This window comes from the organism of the source record quoted next, unplaced genomic scaffold (assembly GCF_019419815.1).
Source record: "Pyrus x bretschneideri cultivar Hongxiangsu unplaced genomic scaffold, Pyrus_bretschneideri_v1 Contig37, whole genome shotgun sequence".
Lineage (NCBI taxonomy): Eukaryota > Viridiplantae > Streptophyta > Magnoliopsida > Rosales > Rosaceae > Pyrus > Pyrus x bretschneideri.
Window position 1 is genome coordinate 4,689,999 of NW_025999690.1, and position 22,062 is coordinate 4,712,060.

At 38.5% G+C, this 22,062-nt stretch overlaps 3 protein-coding genes across 4 annotated transcripts; all 3 read right to left on the reverse strand.

Annotated features, from left to right (window-relative positions):
* Positions 1-57: 57 nt before the first annotated feature.
* Positions 58-1,361, reverse strand: LOC103966150 (peroxisomal and mitochondrial division factor 2). Of its 2 annotated transcripts, none has more exons than XM_009379308.3 (2): positions 1,201-1,361; positions 58-1,057 (listed from the first exon to the last, which is right to left on the reverse strand). In XM_009379308.3, the coding sequence occupies exon 2, from the start codon at positions 1,053-1,055 to the stop codon at positions 90-92; it is 966 nt and encodes a 321-aa protein (XP_009377583.2). In that variant the 5' UTR covers positions 1,056-1,057; positions 1,201-1,361; the 3' UTR covers positions 58-89. The 2 variants fall into 2 exon arrangements, with proteins under 2 accessions (XP_009377583.2, XP_009377575.2); XM_009379300.3 differs by having other exon boundaries at positions 58-1,063; positions 1,201-1,359.
* A 4,473-nt stretch (positions 1,362-5,834) lies between these two features.
* LOC103966117 (transcription factor PAR2) lies at positions 5,835-6,623 on the reverse strand. The gene has a single exon (XM_009379262.3). The coding sequence runs from the start codon at positions 6,402-6,404 to the stop codon at positions 5,973-5,975; it is 432 nt and encodes a 143-aa protein (XP_009377537.2). The 5' UTR covers positions 6,405-6,623; the 3' UTR covers positions 5,835-5,972.
* A 2,867-nt stretch (positions 6,624-9,490) lies between these two features.
* On the reverse strand, positions 9,491-14,361 carry LOC103966107 (mitogen-activated protein kinase 20). Its single transcript, XM_009379255.3, has 10 exons — positions 14,219-14,361; positions 12,620-13,028; positions 12,250-12,377; positions 12,059-12,118; positions 11,610-11,759; positions 11,356-11,511; positions 10,971-11,182; positions 10,766-10,867; positions 10,219-10,385; positions 9,491-10,127 (listed from the first exon to the last, which is right to left on the reverse strand). Exons 1-10 carry the CDS (start codon positions 14,240-14,242, stop codon positions 9,679-9,681), a joined length of 1,857 nt encoding a protein of 618 aa, XP_009377530.2. The 5' UTR covers positions 14,243-14,361; the 3' UTR covers positions 9,491-9,678.
* Positions 14,362-22,062: the final 7,701 nt, after the last annotated feature.

Consider the following 22,062-nt stretch of genomic DNA (forward strand, 5'->3'; position numbering starts at 1 on the left):
ATTGCGATATGCTCTTAACCAAATAAAAACCCTAACCTCTAGCGTTAAACTGCCCGGATTTCTTTCCTCAATGCCGCATTGCAATCCAATCACCTCTGCCTTACATACAACACATAGAGAACAGCAGCTGCTGCTGCAACAACGACTCCAGTAGACCCTGCCACAACTGGCAAGCTCAATCCTTTCGACCCCGTCTCTCCACCCTCCAGAATCTCCTTCATTTCATTCGCAGTACCATTAATGGCCTCAACAGTCCTCTCCTTCAATCCAGTAATAACCTTCTCAGCATCCATCACGTCCTTCTGTAATTGTCCCATCTTCATTTCCATGGCTCTGCACTTATCCTCCGATTCCCTCAGCGCTGCCTCGACATTGACCCTCTCGTTCACTCTCTTCCCCAATTCAGCACTGTTCTTCGCAATAACTGACTCCAAATCCTCCACTTTCTTCTTGAACAAGCTAAGCTCGCTCTCTTTCTCATCAAGTCTCTCTCTCATCTCCTCCTCAACCCTAATTTTCTTGCTCTTCTCCTCAGTCTCCTTCACTTCCAAAACCCCAATCTTCCTCTCCAATTCCCTAACCCTCTTCTCGCTATCAGCCTTCGCCTTCTTCAGGCTCTCGAGCTCCTTCTCCAAGCTATCAATTTTCTCCCCTTTCTCTCCCAACTCACGCTTCAGCTCCGCAACTTCGTGATTCGCGTCCTCCACTTCGGCCATGGCGGAGATCAGATCGTGTTGGAGCCTCGCTACCTCAGTCTCAAGCTCCATCGCTCTATTCGCAACCGATTCCAGCACATCTTTCCCCTCCTCAGTCCGTTCGATCTCCAACTCCATCTCCCTAAGCCTCTCCTTCGTGTCCTTCTCGCTGCTCTTCAATTTCTCGATCTCCGCCGTCAATTCCTGGATTTTCTCCTTCGTCTCCTTGTTCTCGCGCTGCAGCTCAAGCTTCTCCCGCTCCAAACCCTCGACCTTGCGGCCGAACCCCGCCGCCTGATCGGCATCGAAGAAATCCTCAGCCTGATCGTCCACGATTTCAACCGTCGTCTTCTCTGCCATTTCTAACCCTAAAACACACACAAACAAACAGACAACAGAACGCCAATCACAATCCGCAAATAAAAACTACAAAATTTCAAAAATCCCTGTTTGGCAACCGAGAAAATCACAGCCAATTTTCTCTATCAAGAGAGAGAGAGCAAACCTGAAAGCAATCAGCAATGGCGGTTCAGTGATCTGCGAGCGTGCGTGGGATGAGAATGATGCGAGTAACAGGGGGCTATCGAGTTTTAGGGTTTCTGCTGCTGACAAATTTCCATTATCCCTTTTTCGTCTTCTTTTTTCTGTAGAATTAGAATTAGACCATCGAATCTAATTATCTCTGACGAGGGACGGACGGCTGGATGGTGCGGTGCACGTGTTGACAGTTATGGGGACAAATACGATGCGCCACATTTTATACATAACATCATAAGCTAGTATAAATTTAACTGTATGTGTACTCCTGTGACTTCTCCATTTTTTTTTTAAATAAACAAACAATATTATCAATACTCATATACTTAGAAGGAGGAATAGGCTTAATCTCACAATGGGCTAATAATAATGTAATTTAAATTCTTCCTTGACAAGTATTAAACCTAAGATCTCTCAGTTACAAGTGAAGAGGAATACCTCTACATTTTAGTACTAAGATGCAAAATGACTTCGCCTCTTTTTAGTAAAGTTTATTTTCTTGAAAAAAAAAAGTTAGTGTAAATTTGGGAGCTTTAGATAAAAGAGAAAAATATACATTATATTTCAAATAACTCCATTAGGTTTTTAAACATTTCAAGGTGACCAAAAAAAAAAAAAAAAAACTAAAGCACAGCCCAAGTATGATTTACAAGATAGTACGCTTGGATACGGAACACTTCGATGTCCAAAGGCTCACAAAAAATGAAGTTAAGCTGCCATGTGTTTAAAAGGCAGAAAATGATACGTATTCCAACTTACTTTGAAAGGCATGGTCTTTAGATAGCTACCCATCTTCAAGGGGAACAAGTCATTTCCAATGCTAGTTAGAGACAATTGTGGGAATATGATTTTCCAAGGTCAAGGTACAATGGATCAAAGTACGCCTACCTCAGAAGTCTAATTCATAGACTTAACAGCCTTCATCGCAGAGTTAACTAAACGGATCAATAATGCCACCATCAGTCAGTGGAAGTCTATCGACTTCACTGAGAAAAACCATTCTTGTTCCGCAAGATTCGGGAACCTAATCAAGCATGAAATCAGCATGTTTCCTATAACCTTGGAGTTCGTCAACTTCATTGAGATAAACCATTCTTGTTCTGCAAGATTTAGGAACCTAATCCAGCATGAAATCAGCAAGTTTCCTATAACCTTGGAGTTCGTCAACTTCATTCAGATAAACCATTCTTGTTCTGCAAGATTTGGGAACCTAACCCAGCATGAAATCAGCAGGTTTCCTATAACATTAGAGTCCATCGAGATAAACCATTCTTATTCTACAAATTTGGGAACCTAATCCATCATGAAATCAGCAAGTTTCCTATAACATTGGAGTCCGTCAACTTCACTGAGATAAACCATTCTTGTTTCGCAAGATTCAAGAACCTAATCCAGCATGGAATCAGCAGGTTTCCTATAACCTTGGAATCCTTACAATCTAAGATTGATGTGCATCTCAAGTGATCACACTCCTAAGAAGGTACAATATCTACTTCCTAGATATCCTCATGGATCTCCCGGTTAATATGGATTCTACTATCTAAAAGGTTTTTTCCTCGACTGGTATAAATACACCCTTTCAAGGTTTGTCTCTAGTAACACAATCTCTACACACCTATTATCTTGCCTACTTCTTAAATTTTAATATTGCTTACTAACTTGAGCATCAGAAAGCCTTTGACTGGCACACACCCACCCACCCCCATGTCCTAGGCTTGGTTACGATTGTGTGTTTTGATTCGAGCATTTCCATTACTCATGGTAGCGCGCGAATTTAATTCCAACAATATGGATAATTCAAGAATATTACAAATTACATGGGTGTGCAAATAAATATAAAAATTTAATTGAGGATGCTAAAAAATCCAACAGTATCCTCTCTGAATCCTTTTGATGATGATCCTAGGGATCCGTTAATTATGTACGTTCATTGTATATCATGCGGTCAATCTTTGTCATATGTCGTTTGTGTTTAATTTTAAATAAAAATATTTAAAATAATTTCTAACCGCATAATGTATGATAAATGGATATGATTCATAGATCCTCGAATCAGCACAAAGAGGATCTAACAAGAATCCGGATTTCTAAAAAATAGGGTGTACACAGAAACCACTCTTTAAATAGGGCTCACAATTCAAAGAGGCCCATTGTAATTAATCTATGTTGAAACACTAAACAACCAAAACCAAGCCCAATCTTGTATCCTCCATTGTCCAAATAAGTATATTTTCTCTCTCTCCATATTGTACTCGTTGGAAAACAATTGAATCAAGCAAAGCATGGAAATGGAGGGGGGCAGAAGACGAACACAAGAGAATGGACAAAGCATGCAGTATTTATTTGGTTTGCCGTAACCTTAAAGAAAAATAAATGGAAGAAACAAGTTAATTTTACAGGCGGTACAGACAAAGATCAATACAGGCTGTCCAAAGTCCAACATATATGTCTGGGCGGGCTGTTCCTTTCTCGAATGCAGGTCCGTTGTTTAATAATACCATGAATGTTCCACGAGAGGACCACCTGCAATTCGCAGACAGAGCTAGCTTTTCTTTTTCTTCTAATATCTTGTAAGACAACACCCTACCACTTTTCCTTTGTTTCTTCTTATCTTTCTTAATTCATCACTCTGAGTGCAAGCAAACGAAACGAAGGCTCCATAAGTTGCATGTATATTGCGTGTACCCGTTGCAATTGGATACTTGGATGGTGGGTTCCAACTATTGCACCCATAAATTTTTGCATCTCAACGTCTCAACTTGCTTCTGCTTGTTTGGCGCAATATGAATGTGGAAACTAGGCCACCATATGTAGATGCAGATGCGTTAGATCCACGTCCAATTTATTTTATATGAGTCGAGAAGATTCAACTTGTATTTCAACGCGCAGTTATCTTAACTTGTTAGGCGATGGTTTTAAAATGCACCAAAAGAGCGTTCAAAATACTCGTAAATAATTCTTGCAATGGTTACGTGGTAAAATGCTTCCAAGTTATAATTAAAAGCAATTTGTTCTTTGGCACCATAGGCAGAACTTGCCCCTACAAAACTGGTTTGATTTGATCATCAGTTGCCAATAATCGAATGCCAAAAAGTGGCAAATCCAGTTACGTACTTTGACTAAACAAGTATAACCTTAGACATTAGATTTGTCGAGTCCAAAGTCTAACATTTGAAACTTGAAAGGTTGGACAAAGCCGCAAGCGATGACATCAACAAGTATGTATTTTTTGGCACAACATCGTGGGTGACAAACATGATCTTATCCCACCAGAAAATCTCAAAACTAATCTAAATCACCAACTTTATAATGTTATTGTCGAGTAAAAGGGGAGACAATGCTCCAAATAATGAATCAAATTAGTTGAACTCGCACAGATTATGAATACTGACTTAGTATGAAAAAAGAAAGATATAAACACGAATGTATGTCACCTCAAGAAATACTATTTATGGTTTAGGTTTATAATGATCTATTAATGATTGATTTTTATTGGTCGCCTCCTTCTAATTTAGCTCTTTAAGGTTGAGGTTGACGATCTCATAATTGATTGACTCTTGTCAATCGTTTCCTCTATAATTTGGCTCTTTTCGACTGAGGTAATGATCTCATTATTGATTGTCACTTCTTCATAGCTCTTTTTAAAAAAGGTTTACTATCTCATTATTGATCGACTCTTATCGGTCGTTGCTCTTTAATTTGACTCTTTTTGCCGCTATTTACATTACACCAAAATTAATTATGTATTTATTACCAAATATTCACTCTCTCACTTTCTACTCTAACTCATATGTAATACAACATGAAAAAGATTAATTCTCATAGCCTAGATTACTTAAATTAAGCCTCAAAACTTAAATTATTGTCATGTGTGTTGGAGTTTATGTATATTTTAAGGAGGCTAATTACAATAATTGATTAACAATAAGTTCAAATTAAAGTCAAAAACACCATTTGGAAGTTACCTTTGGACCTCATTCATCTAAACTGCACTATTATTAATATTTCATATGTATAGGAGGGGGTGCCAAAATCAATATATAGCATTAAAGTTTAGTCATTGAGAGTAGCTCACTAACCACATGCTAACCATCTTCTAATTTCTTTACTTGGGACACTAATTGCCACTAGTTTCCTCAGTAAACAAACAAAACAAATAAACAAAAGAGATCAAGCATTACACGCACACACACACTCCTTGCCCTTCCAAATACAGTTATATTTCTGCATTTGCAGCACTCATGAAATTCCTGCAAATTATGATCCAGTTATTTTATATTACTAACTGGTTAACGCTTGATTACTCCGGTGTAGCAAAAGGGCTTTTATATATATATATCATTTCTTTAGTACTAGAGAACCTTGATCCTTTCCTATCCATTTGTTCATTACAAAAATATTTAAAAACTACCATTATAAAGAAGAACGAAAAGGTGAAAAAAAGAAGTAGGAAATATATATATATCATTTCTTTAGTACTAGAGAACCTTGATCTTTTCCTATCCATTTGTTCATTACAAAAATATTTAAAAACTACCATTATAAAGAAGAAAGAAGAACGAAAAGGTGAAAAAAAGAAGTAGGAAAAAAAAGCTAGCCAAGTAACCCAACAAATTAAATCGAATTTATAGAAAAAAAAAGGATTTCATTCGTCTGCCATGGAACCTGATTAAGAACTTTTCAAACTCCCAATCAGCGAGAGATCCCATAATTTAATTAATTAAGAACTAATTAATCAATTCAACCTCCAAACTTCCTCTTCTCCTTCTCCAAACCTTCAACCAAGCTGGCAAGTGCTTTCATGGCTTTGAGCTGACCCTGCAACGCCATTATGTACCCAGCAGTCTCTTCAAAAAGCTCGTCCACCCCGCGCGACTCACCGCCGGGAACAATCCTCTGCAACGCCTCAATCTTCCTCTCCACCTCCTCCTCACCGTCCTCCTCCTCTCGACATGCGGTCTCTACATCGTTGACCATTTCACCCTTCGTGCTCTGTTTTCTGCTTCTTCTGTGAGTCGAATCCGCAGCTGTCTGCAGCCGGTTTATGCTGGGTAAAGATCCATGCACCGCATTTCCCAAGGGGGGTTTTTGCTGGGTTTTTCTGTGTTTCCTCTTGAATGTGGATTTGGGTAGCTGGGTTTGTGTTAGGGTTTGAGTCTGAGCTTCATCCATTGATGAAGAAATACAGAGGGGAGGAGAGTCACAGAGAGAGAGAGAGGGGAGAGAGAGAGAGAGAGAGAGGTGTGTGTAACTTATGACTTTGTGAAGTGAAGGAGGAATTGCCGTTAAATTATTGTTGAGCTGCTAGAAATGTCAATGCCAACGAAGCTTTAGGCCCACAAAGTTTTTGGCTTCCCAAGCCCTAGCTTGTTTCTGGACATGGAATCTAGTGCCTTTACTCTTCCACGAGTCTAGTCGAGCGCGCTGGCTTGGTTATTAAGTTATCAAGACCAATGTTATGTAATTTTATTCAGAAACGTTGAGGAGATACTTAAAAGTATAATTCCTCATGAACTCTTTGTTATTTTATGTTTTGTATAATTTTTTGTAATGTTGATATAAGAATTACGTTAGGTGGTTAATAGTCCTGTATAAGTTCATGGTACTAGAGTCAAAATTTAACTTTTTCCTTCACATTAAAGAAAATCGAATTTAAGATCTTTCATAATTAGTCGACCATAAATTATAATGTGGTTCAAATTTACCTTAAATGAAAATTAAACATAATATCTCTCACTTACAAATAAAGAAGAATACTTCTAAATCATGTACTAAGTGGCCACTAATTCGGTATTAAACAATAATTAATAAGAAAGAAATAAAAACAAATAGTAAAGAGACCCAAACGACCAGGTGGTGGATTGGAAGAGTCCAAAAAACCCTCCTTGGAATCGGGTGCGGGTGGCCTCACAATAGCATAGGGTATAGGGGAGAGTGGAGGGTCCCACGGTAGAAAACAAAGGGAAAGATAGCACATGTGATCACATGATTTTCTCGAACCTAACACCGCCCATGTGCCTCAATGCCGCCCCACCCCTCCTCTCCTCTCCTCTCTCCTTCCTGTGATCTACATCAGTAGCGTGGCATGATTGCCAAGTGGCACTTCTCTCGGACCCACCCTTAGTTGAGCCCCACAAAAACGGAATAGGATCCTCTTTGGATCATTTTTGTGGGAATTCGAATAATCAATTAATTGTGTTATTTTATCGTATATCGTACGGTTATAAATTATTTTTAATTTTTAATTTAAAATTGAATACAAATAATATCAAATAACTTATTGAGAATGACAATATCATCGGTACAAAATCTATCTAGCTGTTAATTAATTCTTTAATTATTTTATTTTGTGGATCTTATTAATGAACAAATTATAAATCATGAAAAATCATTTTAATTGATCTTTTTTGTTTTGAAAATGAGTCTACAAATATCATTAATAACAACAAAACAGATAGGTTGGAAGATAAAAAATCTGACATTACGACGTCAACTATCAAATTAACATCTGATATTTTAATTAATAATTCAATCAGTTATAATCATTAATTTATAAAAATTTATTTAAAATTTTATCCTCCTTAGTATTACCATTACCGTTATCGATAACTTACTTTTTCTTGGGTTGAAGATGGTGAGGAGCAAGTGAATGAGGTGTTTATAGGTGAAGGAGTGGTGGTGTTTCCAAGGAGGAAACAGCGGGTGGTTGGTTCATTGGGATTGGGAGAGAGAGATTCGGTGTTGTTGGGCATATGGGGCTACATGTGATCAGAGCCACCCAAATCCTACATCCTCTTTTGTTGCTGTCACATTCACACACCACATCCTCTTGCGATTATACTATACTTTATTATTCGACCTAAAAATAAATAATTTAATAACATATCTCGGAACACAAATCACAATCAGAATCAAATCGGATTTTGCTTTGAATTTTATTTACTTATTGCATCATAAATACTATTAGTATTGTTTTATTTTTGCGATCCGTACTGGAGTCAAGTACAAGCTTGTGCAGGACCCGGTTGGGTGAGGTCTATAAGCCAAGTGCAAACTCAATCGTTACCGCACAGAAAAACTTATCCAAATTATATTTTCGCTAATATATAAGTTCAGGTTATTCCCACGTGACATAATATATGTGAGAAAAGTTATAGGTAAGTTTTTCTCGTTCTTGGTCCTGCAACAATTAATGATGTCTGAGAAAATAACAATCTATTTGATAGAGCTTTTATATGGGAAGATACTCTCATTCTCGAGGGGCATGAATTTCGGAATAACGACCAGATGCATTAGTTACAACCGTATTCAACAGGAATTACACATAAAGTCACCATTAGCGATTAATCCGGGGGTGGAGGAGAATGCATGTGGATGTGGATGTGGATGGATGTGGGGGAGGGAAGGAAGAAGGCGGGGCTAGGCTGGGTCCATGTGATGGTGTTCATGGGGACAAAACATTCGAGCAAAGGGGTCCATAATCCATATGGCGCGGCTGCACCTGCACCTGCACATGCAGCACCGCAAAAGTAGGGAGAAAGAAGAAGCTGTCAAGTAATAGGCCTAATGGTTATGGCCCATACTCTCCTTTGGTGGGCCGGCCTAGACGGCATTAAGACTTGGCTTTGAGCGTTTAACTGGCCATCCGGGGCAAGATGGAACGTTGACACTAGGTCACATTTGAGCTTCGGTCAGAGAATCGTATTATGTTCAAGATGAGAGTCATGAGACCAAATCTTTTGCATCCAAAATTAAGTGGCTGACACGTCCTTATTATCTTAATGTGTTAAAAACACTTATTAGGGCCATAGAGGCCGCACCTATTTTAGGTGCAGAAGATCTGATCTCGTTCAAGATTCATGTCCCAAACCAAAATGCGTTTAGGCCCCTCGCTAGTCCTGTTTGGTACTAGACGACATTAAGAGTGAGCTTCGGGTATTGAACCGGCAAAGCAGTACCCCGCACTCCGTAGAGGCTCCATGTTGTGGAGAAGAACTTACATGTAACTGATTCAAATATCTCGTGATAAGCTTGAGATACCGCCACTGACGACGGCATGGCATACCACTACGTTAGCGTTTCACTCGCATGTAAGTCTCTCTGCAGCCATCTGCATACATCGTGACTTGTGGAATGCTGGCCAAATTGGCATATAAAACCATCGTAAGAAATTTCCATGTGCAATTGTTGCAACCAACGCACACCATGCTTGGCATGCAAGTTATGCTTTTTTCTGGTCATATCAACTCACAATCACGTCAAAAGCAAAGAGAGTTTCGTTTCTGAATTTTATTGTATAACCTTTGCTGACATATAGTTTCTTCAACGAAAGATAAACGTACTCGTATCTAAACATAACCAGAGAAAGTTGGCTCTTTTAAGGAAAGCACCGCCTCACCTGGCTGCCTTCCTCACAACCTCCCTTGGCGTGCTTTTCGATCCCTCTCTAATACATCCTTGACATGCCAAACTGAACAGTCCCAACCTTACGGTGGGCTGCTGCAGTGGTAGCAGCAGCGTCGATCCCACCATATGGAGCCTTTGTCTGCAGGTAGTGGGTATCAATAGCAATTCGATCATCATGTTCCACTTTAGGGACTCCCACCCGAGTCATAAAAAATGGGTTGGAGTCTATGCTGATAGCTACATCTGGTGCCACTTTCGCTGCCATGCCACAATGTGCAGCTTGCTTGGCTTGCAAGGACAAGTCCCTCTCACCTTCCACTGCAGATCTTTCTTGATTTCCAGCGCTGGGCTTGTGGTAACAATAAGCAGGAGGGCCAGCCTGAGGGGGAAGTACCGAACCTCTAACTAGTGTCCTCCGGTCATAGGCATCTTTCATCATGTTCCCGTTATCGTATTGTGCAACAGGTCCAACAACTCTTCCTGGTTTGGCTGGATAAGTACCCAAAAGCCAGTTAAAACTAAGTGGAAAAATAAGAAACGAATGGAATTGCTGCAAATTCTAAAAGGTTATCGAGAGTACCCAAAGAAATTCTGTGTGGTATTTGCATGGTTCTTGATAGATTTACATGAACTGCTTCCGAATCCCTTGAATTCCTGTAAGCCTCCTCGGCATTTTTCTGATCTTTCAAAAATGCATAATTTTGTTGCTCTTTAGGAGGGACCGTATTTGAATGTACAATTGTGGATCTGTATTTAACACATTCGAAATTATCATAATCATAGACAATTGGATAAAAATCAAACGTGCAGCTTTGCCAGGAATGGAAGAGATAAGATGAAGATCTCCTAGCACTATAAAAGGGATAGAACAATAGGCTCGACTACTTGGTGTGATCACTGGCAACAACTAACAAGGAGATGTCCTCAAAAAAGGGATTGTTTGATATTAGAGGCCAGGGAAGTAGCAGGACATTCCACATAGCACTTAGAAAACTACTAACTTGCCTAATGATAGATCCAACCTTGTCCTATCAAGGTGATGACAGTGCATCAACAGTTGGCACGCATCATTTTGAGAGCCACTTGTGAATATGTGAAAAAATAAACAAAAGTAAATTATATTTTACCTCGGAAGTGATACGTGCTTTCGTTCAAGCGGTATAACTGGACCACTTTTACCCCCATTCTCCTCAAGGTGTGCAAACTGCTTTCTAAATTGATCCACAGCACTGCGTACAAATAGAGACAAACATTAGGGCAAAGAACATAAAGAATCTTAACCAATTTATACAACAAAATGTGAATACTAAAAGAAAATATGGCTGTTCAAACCTTGGATAGAGAAAATTAGTTCTCTCAGTTCCATTTATGTAGTCTTTTAGCAATTGAGGATGGTACTCCAATATCTCCCGGAAAATTAGTTCTCGTATGTCTTCCTTTGTGACCCTTCGCCTTTCAAATTCAAACTCCATCTTCGTAATTGGTTGGCACGATGGTTCCCTCTCAACTCTTGACAGTGCCTTAAAATAAGGATCAGCGAGTGCCTGGTGAAAAAATAAAATGCGGAGTTCAGCACATTCACTATAAAGTGGCTAGGTATATGCACTAGCTAGATTTTTCACATGCATTCTAATTCTAGAAAATGGCTGGATATATGCACTGGCACGCGCGAAAAGAAATACAAAGAAAGCAGATAGTCTAGTATGTTATGACAAACCTCTTGGGCAGTTGGACGGTCCTTGGGATCAAAGGCAAGCAATCTTTCCAGAAGTCGTAGTGCTAAAGGATCAGCATTTGGAAATTTTTGTGCGAAGCACACAGGTTGTTTTTTCCTCATACTGGTTAAGTATCTCCTTGCCTTTTCATTTCGAACCTGCATTTAAAAGAATTACTTATCAAGCTAGGCACAAACGTAAATAAATAATAATTAAAGAGAAAAAGAAAGCTTTGTATCAGAAAAAGACGGGTTACCCGGGATATGGTATCTAGTGATGGTGTCCCAAGAAGATCAGTCATCAAATCCAGCTGGTGAACGACATTCTTTCCAGGAAAAAGTGGCTTCCCTGTCAATACCTCAGCAAAGATGCAGCCTATACTCCATACATCAATTGCAGGGGTATACTGCACTCACATGCTTTCACAAATTAATAGGTAGTAAAAAAACAATACTTGCTCATGAACTAGGATCTTATTAGAAAGTGACTTACACAAAAAACAGGCATGCCACAACTCCCCTAAGTTCAAAGTAATGATCGTAAGAATGCAGCTGTTATGTGTTGCATTTGGATGCACTACCTTAGCCAAATGACAGTATGGAAGCTGGGCTGAGTTACTAAACTCAGATCAACAGACTTGTAAACTCGTGCCTACTTAAACTGTAATGGAATAAAATTGTTTAAGAAATCTTTGAGAAGCGTTACCTTAGAGAAAAAGGATCCACAGAGCTCTGGAGCTCTATACCATCTAGTTGCAACATAATCCTGCAGATGTCCCCAAAAATTATGAATAAGTATTAGTGGCTATATTTAAAACATAATGTTGGAAACATTGTCACATGCTCTGAAAATCACTCTAGCACTGATAAAATACATAAAATCACAAAATTACGTACTGTCCAAAATATTGTCGTAGGCGTATCATTGAACGCAACTCTTGCTAGCCCAAAATCGCAAATTTTAAGCTTACAATTTGCATTTGCCAATATGTTCTTCGGTTTCAAATCTCGATGGTAGACATTTGCTGCAGTCAAATTAGAGTATCAGAGATGTCCAAAATATCCCAGCATCCTCCACCACCCCCACTCCCCAACCAGAAAAATAAAAGACACGGAGGAGGGGAAGGAGAGAGAATGAAAAAGAGAATCCCAATCATAAGAGTACAATAAAAAAAAACCAAGTACAGAACAGGCCAATCAACCACTAGAAACACCACGGAACTCAAGAGCATATGTGCAGATACACACAAAGAAGAGTGAGAAGTACCGGTGTGAATATACTTCAATGCACGAAGCAGCTGGTAAAGAAAGAACTGATAGTGTTCTCGTGTCAGATCATCATTAGCTTTGATAACTTGATGAAGATCTGATTCCATGAGCTCAAAAACAACATAGATATCTTTAAAGTCTCTTCGAGAAGGTGGTAGCATAATGTGCTTAATTTCAACAATGTCGGGATGTCGTAGAAGTCTAAGAAGCTTTATCTCACGAAGAATACGAGCGGCATCAGATATATGCTCAAAAATGTCATGTATTTTTTTTATTGCCACTTTTTCTCCCGTATGTGTGTCTATTGCTGAGCAAACAACACCATAGCTTCCCTTCCCGATAACTTCCTGAATTTTGTACCGATTGGCATCACCGTAATCGGAGAAGAAGTCCATCTCTGTTTGATTCTGTTGCATTGACTCCATTCAATCAGAATACAGTATAAAAAAAAACAAGTTATATGATCAAAGAGTACCATATAATTCTAAACGAAAATGAGCATAGGAGTTTTTTGTATAACTATACAACAATTCTGAGCACAAAGACATCACACTGACAAACAAAGTTACAAGAATAGCACACATTGATATACATACATACATATACATATACATGTGTATATGTGTATATATATATATATATATATCATACATCGTCGCTCTTAATAATACAGTTTTAAAAATATCATAAGATACCATGCAATCACTACAATATTTCTAATATCTTCCAACTTCCAGATTATATGATAATTCACGCTAACCATGATGATATAGTTATAAGATCGTACTAAATCCCCTGTGGTTTCTGAACATCTTTGTTTTTTTTTTTTTTTTTTGGTCAATCGTTTCTGAACATATAATCATATAAGGACAATATCTAAAAGTCCTAAATGTCAACCTCAAGAAAATTTAAAAAAGAAAAAAAAATTAAAAATAAAAAACAAAAAACAAAAAAGCACAACAAATAACTCAAATTTTTACAACCATTCCGGCAGTTTTAGCAGTAAAGGGCCAGGCAAAGAAAATTGACAGAAATAAAAACTGATGCAGAAAAACGAGATATATAAAAGGCCCCGCAGAGCGAAATATCATTTTATTAGAGAGGAATCTAGTCCAGAAATAGAGGTGCAGAGAGCCATGAAATTGGCATATAATGATCTCAAAAGAGAAGCATAAGCATTCAATTCAATTGAATAAAGCACCAGAATAAGAATGAAACCATAATCTTCCAAAGGAACGCATTAACTTATGCCGTTATCCATTATGAGTCTATGACTGTTACGTAAAACAAAAAAGAACAGCTGCTAATTATAGATAAGTAAGATCAAAAAACCAATAATTATGTTACATTTTTAGCTTAACGTACATGTCCCACTCAATCAGCAGACCAAATCAAATCTCAATATGCACAAAGATCTCAACTTTCATGATAAACCCATAGAATAATACAATCTGACTGCACCAAATTTCACAAACATGAATCAAATCAAGTTGCAATAAATAAAACAAGATTGCAGTTATTGATACATAATTACTTCAACAAATCAAAAAACTGGAACAATTAAGAGATTAAGTAACAGAAACCAATTGAAAGTCACCTTCTTGGAGTGATCCTCCTGCATCTCTGTGTCAAACCCAGAACTCGAAATCTCGAAAACTCGAAAAGCCAGCTGAGATCAAGCAAAAATAGAAAGAGCCCAGGTCCTCAAATCCCACAAGGACTCAGCCACATTTGCCCCACCTCCCCCTGCTCCTTATGACAAGCCCACAATCCCACCTTACTGTCAATCCCAACTTCACCCAGCATATAACCCACAAGACCAAATCCCTCATGCACTCCTCCAATTCCGATTGCAATCCTCCCAAAACCTCACTCACTGAGCAATACCAATAAGGCAGCCCACCAACTACCACCATAAAGCACCCAACACATAAAGCTTTAACATTTTCCAATCCAGAAGCAAAACCAACAAAATAAATTGTACCCTTATGTAATTTAACTTGGTTTCGAAGGAGAATGGGAAGAAAGATGAAGAAAAAGCAACACTGGGAGAGCCACAGAGCTCGTATTATGCAAGATCTGATAACACCGACAAAAGGGGTGAGAGGACTCACAGAGGAGGGGCAGAGAGATGTGAGGAATAAATCTAGGGGGTGGGGGCAAGGCAAGTAGATGGGGTGGTATGCTATCGTGATCGTATGCAGAAACGTATGGATACGGAAATAAAATATGTAAAATGATGGAGCGGTGGAAATGCAATTGAGAGGAAATGTTCCGAATAATCTTAGTTTTGAGGGTGAGCGTGGAGAAATTTTCAAATATTAGACAATCAAAGTACTTCACATATCATAAAATAACCAAAACAGCTCAAAAATATATATTATTTTCTTCACTTATGACATGTAATATATAGCTTGAATATCTGCTATTTGAAAATATCTCTCTTGACGCGTGAGTGAGTTGGCAGATTAGCAGATTCCGTATGGGTTTTCAATGTTACCTAATTTGCATTTGCTTTTCTTGCTGATTCACAAATCAGAGTTAGGGTCGTGAGGGTTGCTGGACATGTGGTGGATTTTGATTGGTTAAAGGTAGATCGGTGAGGGAGAAATTTTTTGGTGACGGGAAACACGTCTGATATACCATATGTCATAATAAAGGTGATTGAATATTTAAAATAAAATTTCAACATTTAAAATATGACACTTAGTGTACTGAATCATATTTTCGGCATACTGAAAATTTTTAGTTGGTGGGACAAGGTGGGAGGTAAAAAGGCGACAAGTGATGGTTTTTTTTTTTTTTAATAAACTATATTATCTACGCTAAGGTTTCATAATGGGCTAGCAATAATGTAGTTTAAATTTTACTTGAGCGAGAATCGAACCTAAAATCTCATATCACTTACAAATGAAGAAGAATACTGTTAGATCATAGAAGTTTGGTTTAAATACAAAAGATTTAAAAAGAAAAAAATATATATAAAAGAGAAGGAAGTTTGTGAGAATATAAATTTTAGGAAACATGGAAATAGGATAAATTTTACTTTTATTCTTTATCTTTTAATTTTTTTTTAAAAGCAAAATTGGTTTTGTGCCAAAATACTTCAATGCCCATAATTTTTTAGTTGATATAATTTTCCAATTATGCATGAAAAGGTATACTACACTATTTTTATGTCGACAAAGAATTTAATTAATAAGGTGGTATAGATTATCATGGAAAGGGATCCTCTTCGGATCCCTTCCTCTTGAATTAGGTTTTTAAGTAATTCTTTGAAAATTTAAGTGTATTCAATCATGATTTTAAAGGGCATTATAATATTCTATGTGTATTTAATTAGAAATTAGTTTTTTCGACAAAAAAAAAATTAGAAATTAGTTTTAAAATATTTGTAAAAGTTGGGGAATTCAAGAGATTCCGTGTGAATTTTAAGCGTTCTCAAATTTTACCTCTCCCCTTAAGAATTCAGGGAAATTCACTCAAAATTTTACATTAGAATCCTTAGAAATCAGTTAAACTCCATTAAAAGTCATGAATATATAAATTTATTAACATCATTCAAAATCCCAATTAAATAGGAAAAAAAATCTCAATTAAATACATACCTTAATCAGTTAGGAATCTATCTAATTGATGAATTATATAAATAGTCTGCATCAATTAGTCAAGTCACATAAAATCTAGTTCCATGAACCAATACTTGAGTGGTAAACTTCACAATAGGCTCACCAAATAATTTGGTTCGACTTAATCTTTTACGAAAATCGAAATAAGATATTTATTTACAAATAAAAGAAATATCACTAAAATGTAGTATTAAATGACACCGTCTTACATTATATTAATATGGTTGATAGACATATAAGCCAACATCACAACATATTATTTTCTATCTAGACTCGCGCATTTATATAGAGATGTTACATTTATATATTAATTTCAATTAAAGCAACCAAAATAAAAAAATTAGTTGAGCGTTATCTTCTCATTTTTGTTATATGGTTGGGGTTTTGTATTGTATTTCAACTGTGTTTGTAAGCGTAAAATGGTATTCTTTATCTCTAATGTTCTTAATCAATGGAATTGTTTTTGTTTCTTAAACAAAAAAGAGTTGATCACGCTCATAAGTACGTAGCGCACTGCTCTTGTGCTATATAATCATGTTTACTTGTTTCCATTCGGATGTACATTCATGTATATGGTACCTTCATTTAACATATACATACATACATATATATATATATATACATACACACACACACACACACACACACACACACACACACACACACACACACCCGATATATATTTTGAACCGTTCGGTACCGAATTGTTTGTTTTCTGCACTGAATTAGAAACTTGAAAGGAAGCACCACACCTTCCAACATGGACGTTTTATCCAACCTCAATTGACTTTTCGTGTTGGATTGAGAAAATTAGGCAAGAAAATGTGCCAAACCTCAGGTTTATTGTGTTTTTTATATTTTCTTTATGCGTTGATATTGCATGTTTTTATTTATATAAATAAAAAATTCGTATGAATATAGAATGGGTACATTGACTTATTAAAAAGATTGTGTTCCCATCGACAGGCTAACAAATTAAACCAGAGACAATGATTTTCTTCCTACATTTGTTTTTCAGTTATGAAAACATTAGAAACAGCTAAAAAGGAGAGCAAAGAAAGAACACTAAAAAAATCTGAACAACATAATCCCATTTATAAAAGCTGAAATTAAGATTTTCTATACACCGCTCCCTTTAAGGCCTTTGACTTTATTTTGTGTTTCAAGAAAATCAAACATGATCGTATATCTCTTGTCGAATGATAAAACATTTTACCAGCAGATCTATACACTAGGTTTTAAGTGTATATATATTGCATTATTTCAAGGTACGTATTTACTGGCTAGGTTTCAAGTGTGCATGCTTGCAATGGCGAAGCTACGTGAGGGCGAGGAGTGGCAGCCACCCCTCCCCTCGCTAAAAAACACACATAGGAGCGCTCTTTCAGCCTCTCCGCTCTCATCGGAAATGAGAATTCCGGCTTCGATGATCTAGTTTCTACTACTGCGTGGGAGACCGTCTTCAGCAATAGCCATCGTTCAAGAGAAGAACAACAAGTCGGTTTTCCTGTACAAAAGAGTGAGTGGAGGTGGGTCGCCTAGAGGAGATAAGGATTGGTGGTAGGTCGCAATGAAATTTGGTTGTTTGTCCAGATTTTAAAAAAAAAATTTGGCTCGCCATCTCCTTCTCCAACCCCTCTCCTTCGTCAACACCACTTCTGTCTCCTCGTTTGACCCAGATTTCCCATGGCTCTGCCGTGCTCCCCACCAGTATTAGGTGGGTGAAAGGTTTGAGGGAGGTGTTTGGTTAGTGAGAATTCATGGCAAACAAAGGATATTGGTTCTTTGTTTTATTTAGGGTGTGGTGATGAAGAGCCATAGCATAGGGGAGGGAGAAGATGGTTTCACCGGAGAAAATTGGGGTTGTGGTAGCTGGGAAGAGGGTTGGAATTGATTGAAAAATAGAAGTTGGGATGAGGAAGATGATGAGTGTTTGGTAACAAAGGTAGTAAGTGTTTTGGGAGATTTTAGATATGACAAGTGGACTATACTTTTATTGGGCCATTTCATGAGTTCAGTATAATGGGTACTCATTAGAGAGTACCCAATTATTGTCCTTTTTTTTTCTTCTGATCCCACCTCTTTTTTGTGGTTTGTTAACTCATTTTTCTCCTTTTTTTTAATTTTTTATTCTTGAATGTATTTTTATTTTCTTTTTTAAGACTCTACTGACACACCCCGACCGAGATCAAGGCGTGCTGGCCATCACGCGGAGGTGACGTAACCATGTGTACAGTGCGGAAGCTAATAAAATAGTAACGTAAAAGTACGAATAAATAAAAACTAGCATACATCAGGTAATAGAAATAAGTGCTAGCGTAAGTGAGATACAAGTTCAGAGCATAACACCTACAGCAGTCCAAATGAAAATGACGCGACAACAGTACACCAGAAGGTGGCCCTACGCTGGTGATCGTCTACCAGAAATGCCGGGAAAGCCCTCTGGGAAACCACCCAACCTGCTAGACAACTAGAACCTGAAGGGGCGCAAAACAAAAGCACGAGTGGGCAAAAACAAAGTTTTTCGAAAAATCATTTAACAAATAAGTTCTAACCCCTCGCCGTAAAACCTGTATACTTCCCAGAAAATAACATATGTACATATATATATAAATATCAATCATGCTTCAGGATATGTCATGCCAAATCTCACAATGAAATGCAAGTGCTCAGGTGAAAATCATATCAATATCATATAGTCTAGCAGCCGGAGTCACCTAACATGACCTGTACGGCTGCATCTAGAGCCCAAATCTCAATCTCAATAACTACACCTGCCCACGAGTCGGAACCACCTAAAGTGGTCTGTACGACAGGCCTAGGTGTAATACATATAAACGTTATAGTGCTACGATCACGAGAAGGCTGTGCGAATAATCGCGGGTCACCTACGAGTCGGAACCACCTAAAGTGGTCTGTACGACAGGACTGTGCATCTAACTTGGATCCAAGCTGAGCGTGTGGTGCGGGAGGTGAACAACACGTGAAGGACTGTGCCCTACTCTGGGCAAGAGTACTAACACTGGGGGTGCAGGTTATGAGCTCTCTAAGCATCTCGAATCGCTACCGAAAGTAAACGTGAATAACACTTACCTGGCACTTACCTGTGCGTCCGCAGCACCCAACATGCATATGTATATATATACAACTAATAATGCAACTAACGATGCATAAATAACGATAATCTAATGCATGGCATATGGCGAATGACAATTCAAATCAATTTCTAGGAAAAGTATAAGTATATAAGTATATACGGAAAACCAAAAGCCCACTCACTGGTAAGTGGAAGGGTCGTAACCCCCCTGCCTCGAGTGACCATGCTCGTCCTCGGGATACGTCTCGCCTATATGCGAAATAACTATAAAAACGTTAATTTTAAAGAACAAACCAAACTTTAGAAATAACTTCTCATACAATGCTCAAATGGGGTGTATGATTACACCAACGTGATCTACTCAACCTCAGGAACATCCCCATATTTTAAAAATAATTTTTCACCACCGCACGCGCCCCCACGCGTCGGCCAAGGCACGGCTACACGCGCTAGCCACGCACAGGCACGTGCCTGGCACGCTGACGGCGTCAACTGACGCCGTAGGGAATATTCCGTCATATTTAACAGATTATGTCAACAGCGTGAGGAATATTCCGTCAGACTTGACGGAATATTCCGTCGTCTTCTCCGGTAAGGCTCCGGCGCCATCGCCGGTGCCGGAAAATCGGGAAAATTTCAAACTTCGATATCTTCTTCGTTTTTCATCCAAATTTCACAAAATTGGTACCAAAATGAAGCTTAGAACTAGAGGAACATAATCATACCACTTTCAAGTGCTAAAAACCACGAAATCTCACCTGGAAAATCACCCTAACTCTGGCCAACTTTGAAACTAGTGATCCCGACGTCCAAAACTATCAAACGAACCACCCCGAGCCTCCTAGAGACCTCACCAAGCTACCTACAAGCTTGAAATTCCCTAAAACGTGAGAAATCACGTGTGCATGAACAGTACCTCAAATCGGGCATCGTGTAATCGACGTGAAAACGAAGGTGTTCTTACTTGAAATGGGCATGGTTGGACTCTTACAAGCCTCACGAGTCTGAATTTGTGCTTGGTTTCTTCGATCTGTGGAGGTTTGATAGGTTTATGGGTGTGTCCGTACGATGGGGGAGGAAATGGGAAAGGAACTGGGCACGGGATAGGGTACAGGGCAGGGGAGAAAGGTGTAGGTGCAGGTTAGTGTGTGTGTGTGGCCCAAAACATGCCAACAAGGAACCCAAAAGACCAATAAGCGTAAAGAAAACGAATTAAGGGCAATCTTGTCTTTTCACGCGTACGTTTAGCATTCCCGGGACGGGTTGTCACACCTACCATATTTATCTTAAACTCTCATAATATCTACAAATATTGTATTACTTTTTTAAAAACAATGTAAATATTGTTTAAGGCTTATTTTACAATAATTTAAATCCATCTAGGCTACTGCTTAGATCTCGCTTAGGCTTGCTAGCTCTCAGTCCACTATTTGATTAGTGCCTAACATTTTTTAGGATCTAATCCTAACCAATTTAAGATTCTTACATTGGTTTTGATATTATTGCTTACAACCGCTTTGGTAGAGAGTGTGACATCCCACATCGCCCAGGGGTGTGATCCTTAAATGTATATTCTCATCCTTACCTAGCACGAGGCCTTTTGGGAGCTCACTGGCTTCGGGTTCCGTAGGAACTCTAAAGTTAAGCGAGAAGGGGGCTTAAAGCAATCCCATGATGGGTGACCCACTAGGGAAGTTGCTCGTGAGTTCCCAAAAACAAAACCGTGAGGAAATGGTAAGCCCAAAGCGGACAATATCGTGCTACGGTGGTGGAGTGGGCCCGGGAAGTGGTCCGGCCCGGGTCGGGATGTGACATTTGGTATCAGAGCCTAACCCTGGTCGCGTGTGTGCCGACGAAGACGTCAGGCCCCTAAGGGGGGTGGATTGTGACATCCCACATCGCCCAGGGGTGTGATCCTTAAATGTATATTCTCATCCTTACCTAGCACGAGGCCTTTTGGGAGCTCACTGGCTTCGGGTTCCGTAGGAACTCCGAAGTTAAGCGAGAAGGGGGCTAGAGCAATCCCATGATGGGTGACCCACTGGGAAGTTGCTCGTGAGTTCCCAAAAACAAAACCGTGAGGGAATGGTAAGCTGAAAGCGGGCAATATTGTGCTACGGTAGATGTGACAGAGAGACTATTTTCTGCTATGAATATTGACTCAAAATTTTGCACTCTCTAATGTGAAAGCAACTGCTTCAATTGAATCTTACACTCTTTTGAATTTCGCCCCTCCCCTCGGCAAATCCTAGCTTCACCACTGCATGCTTGTTACATGACTATGCATTAAAATTGTAGAAGAAGAGGACAAGCTCTAAAACTCAAGTATTTCAAAGAAAAGCTTGCACACAAAAATATATGATCCAAAACGATCTCGATCACTTCAAACCACTTTTGAAGGTTGAAGTTTGGAGAAGTGGAGGCCGACCACAAAACTTGGTAGGCACAATAGCTGAATTCCCTTTATGATATGGGTCAGGTAGGCATCCATTAATCATATTAAATATTGAATTTAAACTTCTTTTATCTTTGCGAAAGAAAAAGAAAAGTTGTTTGTCTAATCATTCTTAAAATAAAAAAACCATTCTCAATTTAAAAAAAAATAATAATGAACTAATAGGAATGTTTACATCTTTGATCAAAATATTAAATAAGTAATATAATTTTGAAAAATGACACTTATGAGGATCTTTATTTTTAGATACAAAGATGACA

Coding starts and splice junctions, on each gene's coding strand:
- LOC103966117 (XM_009379262.3), bottom strand. CDS start 6,404: ATGGATGAAGCTCAGACTCAAACCCTAACACAAACCCAGCTACCCAAA.
- LOC103966150 (XM_009379308.3), bottom strand. CDS start 1,055: ATGGCAGAGAAGACGACGGTTGAAATCGTGGACGATCAGGCTGAGGAT.
- LOC103966107 (XM_009379255.3), bottom strand. CDS start 14,242: ATGCAGGAGGATCACTCCAAGAAG. Junction 11,183..11,355: donor ACCGTCCAACTGCCCAAGAG/GTTTGTCATAAC, acceptor TTTTTTCACCAG/GCACTCGCTGATCCTTATTT. Junction 10,386..10,765: donor AAGCACGTATCACTTCCGAG/GTAAAATATAAT, acceptor TGTTAAATACAG/ATCCACAATTGTACATTCAA.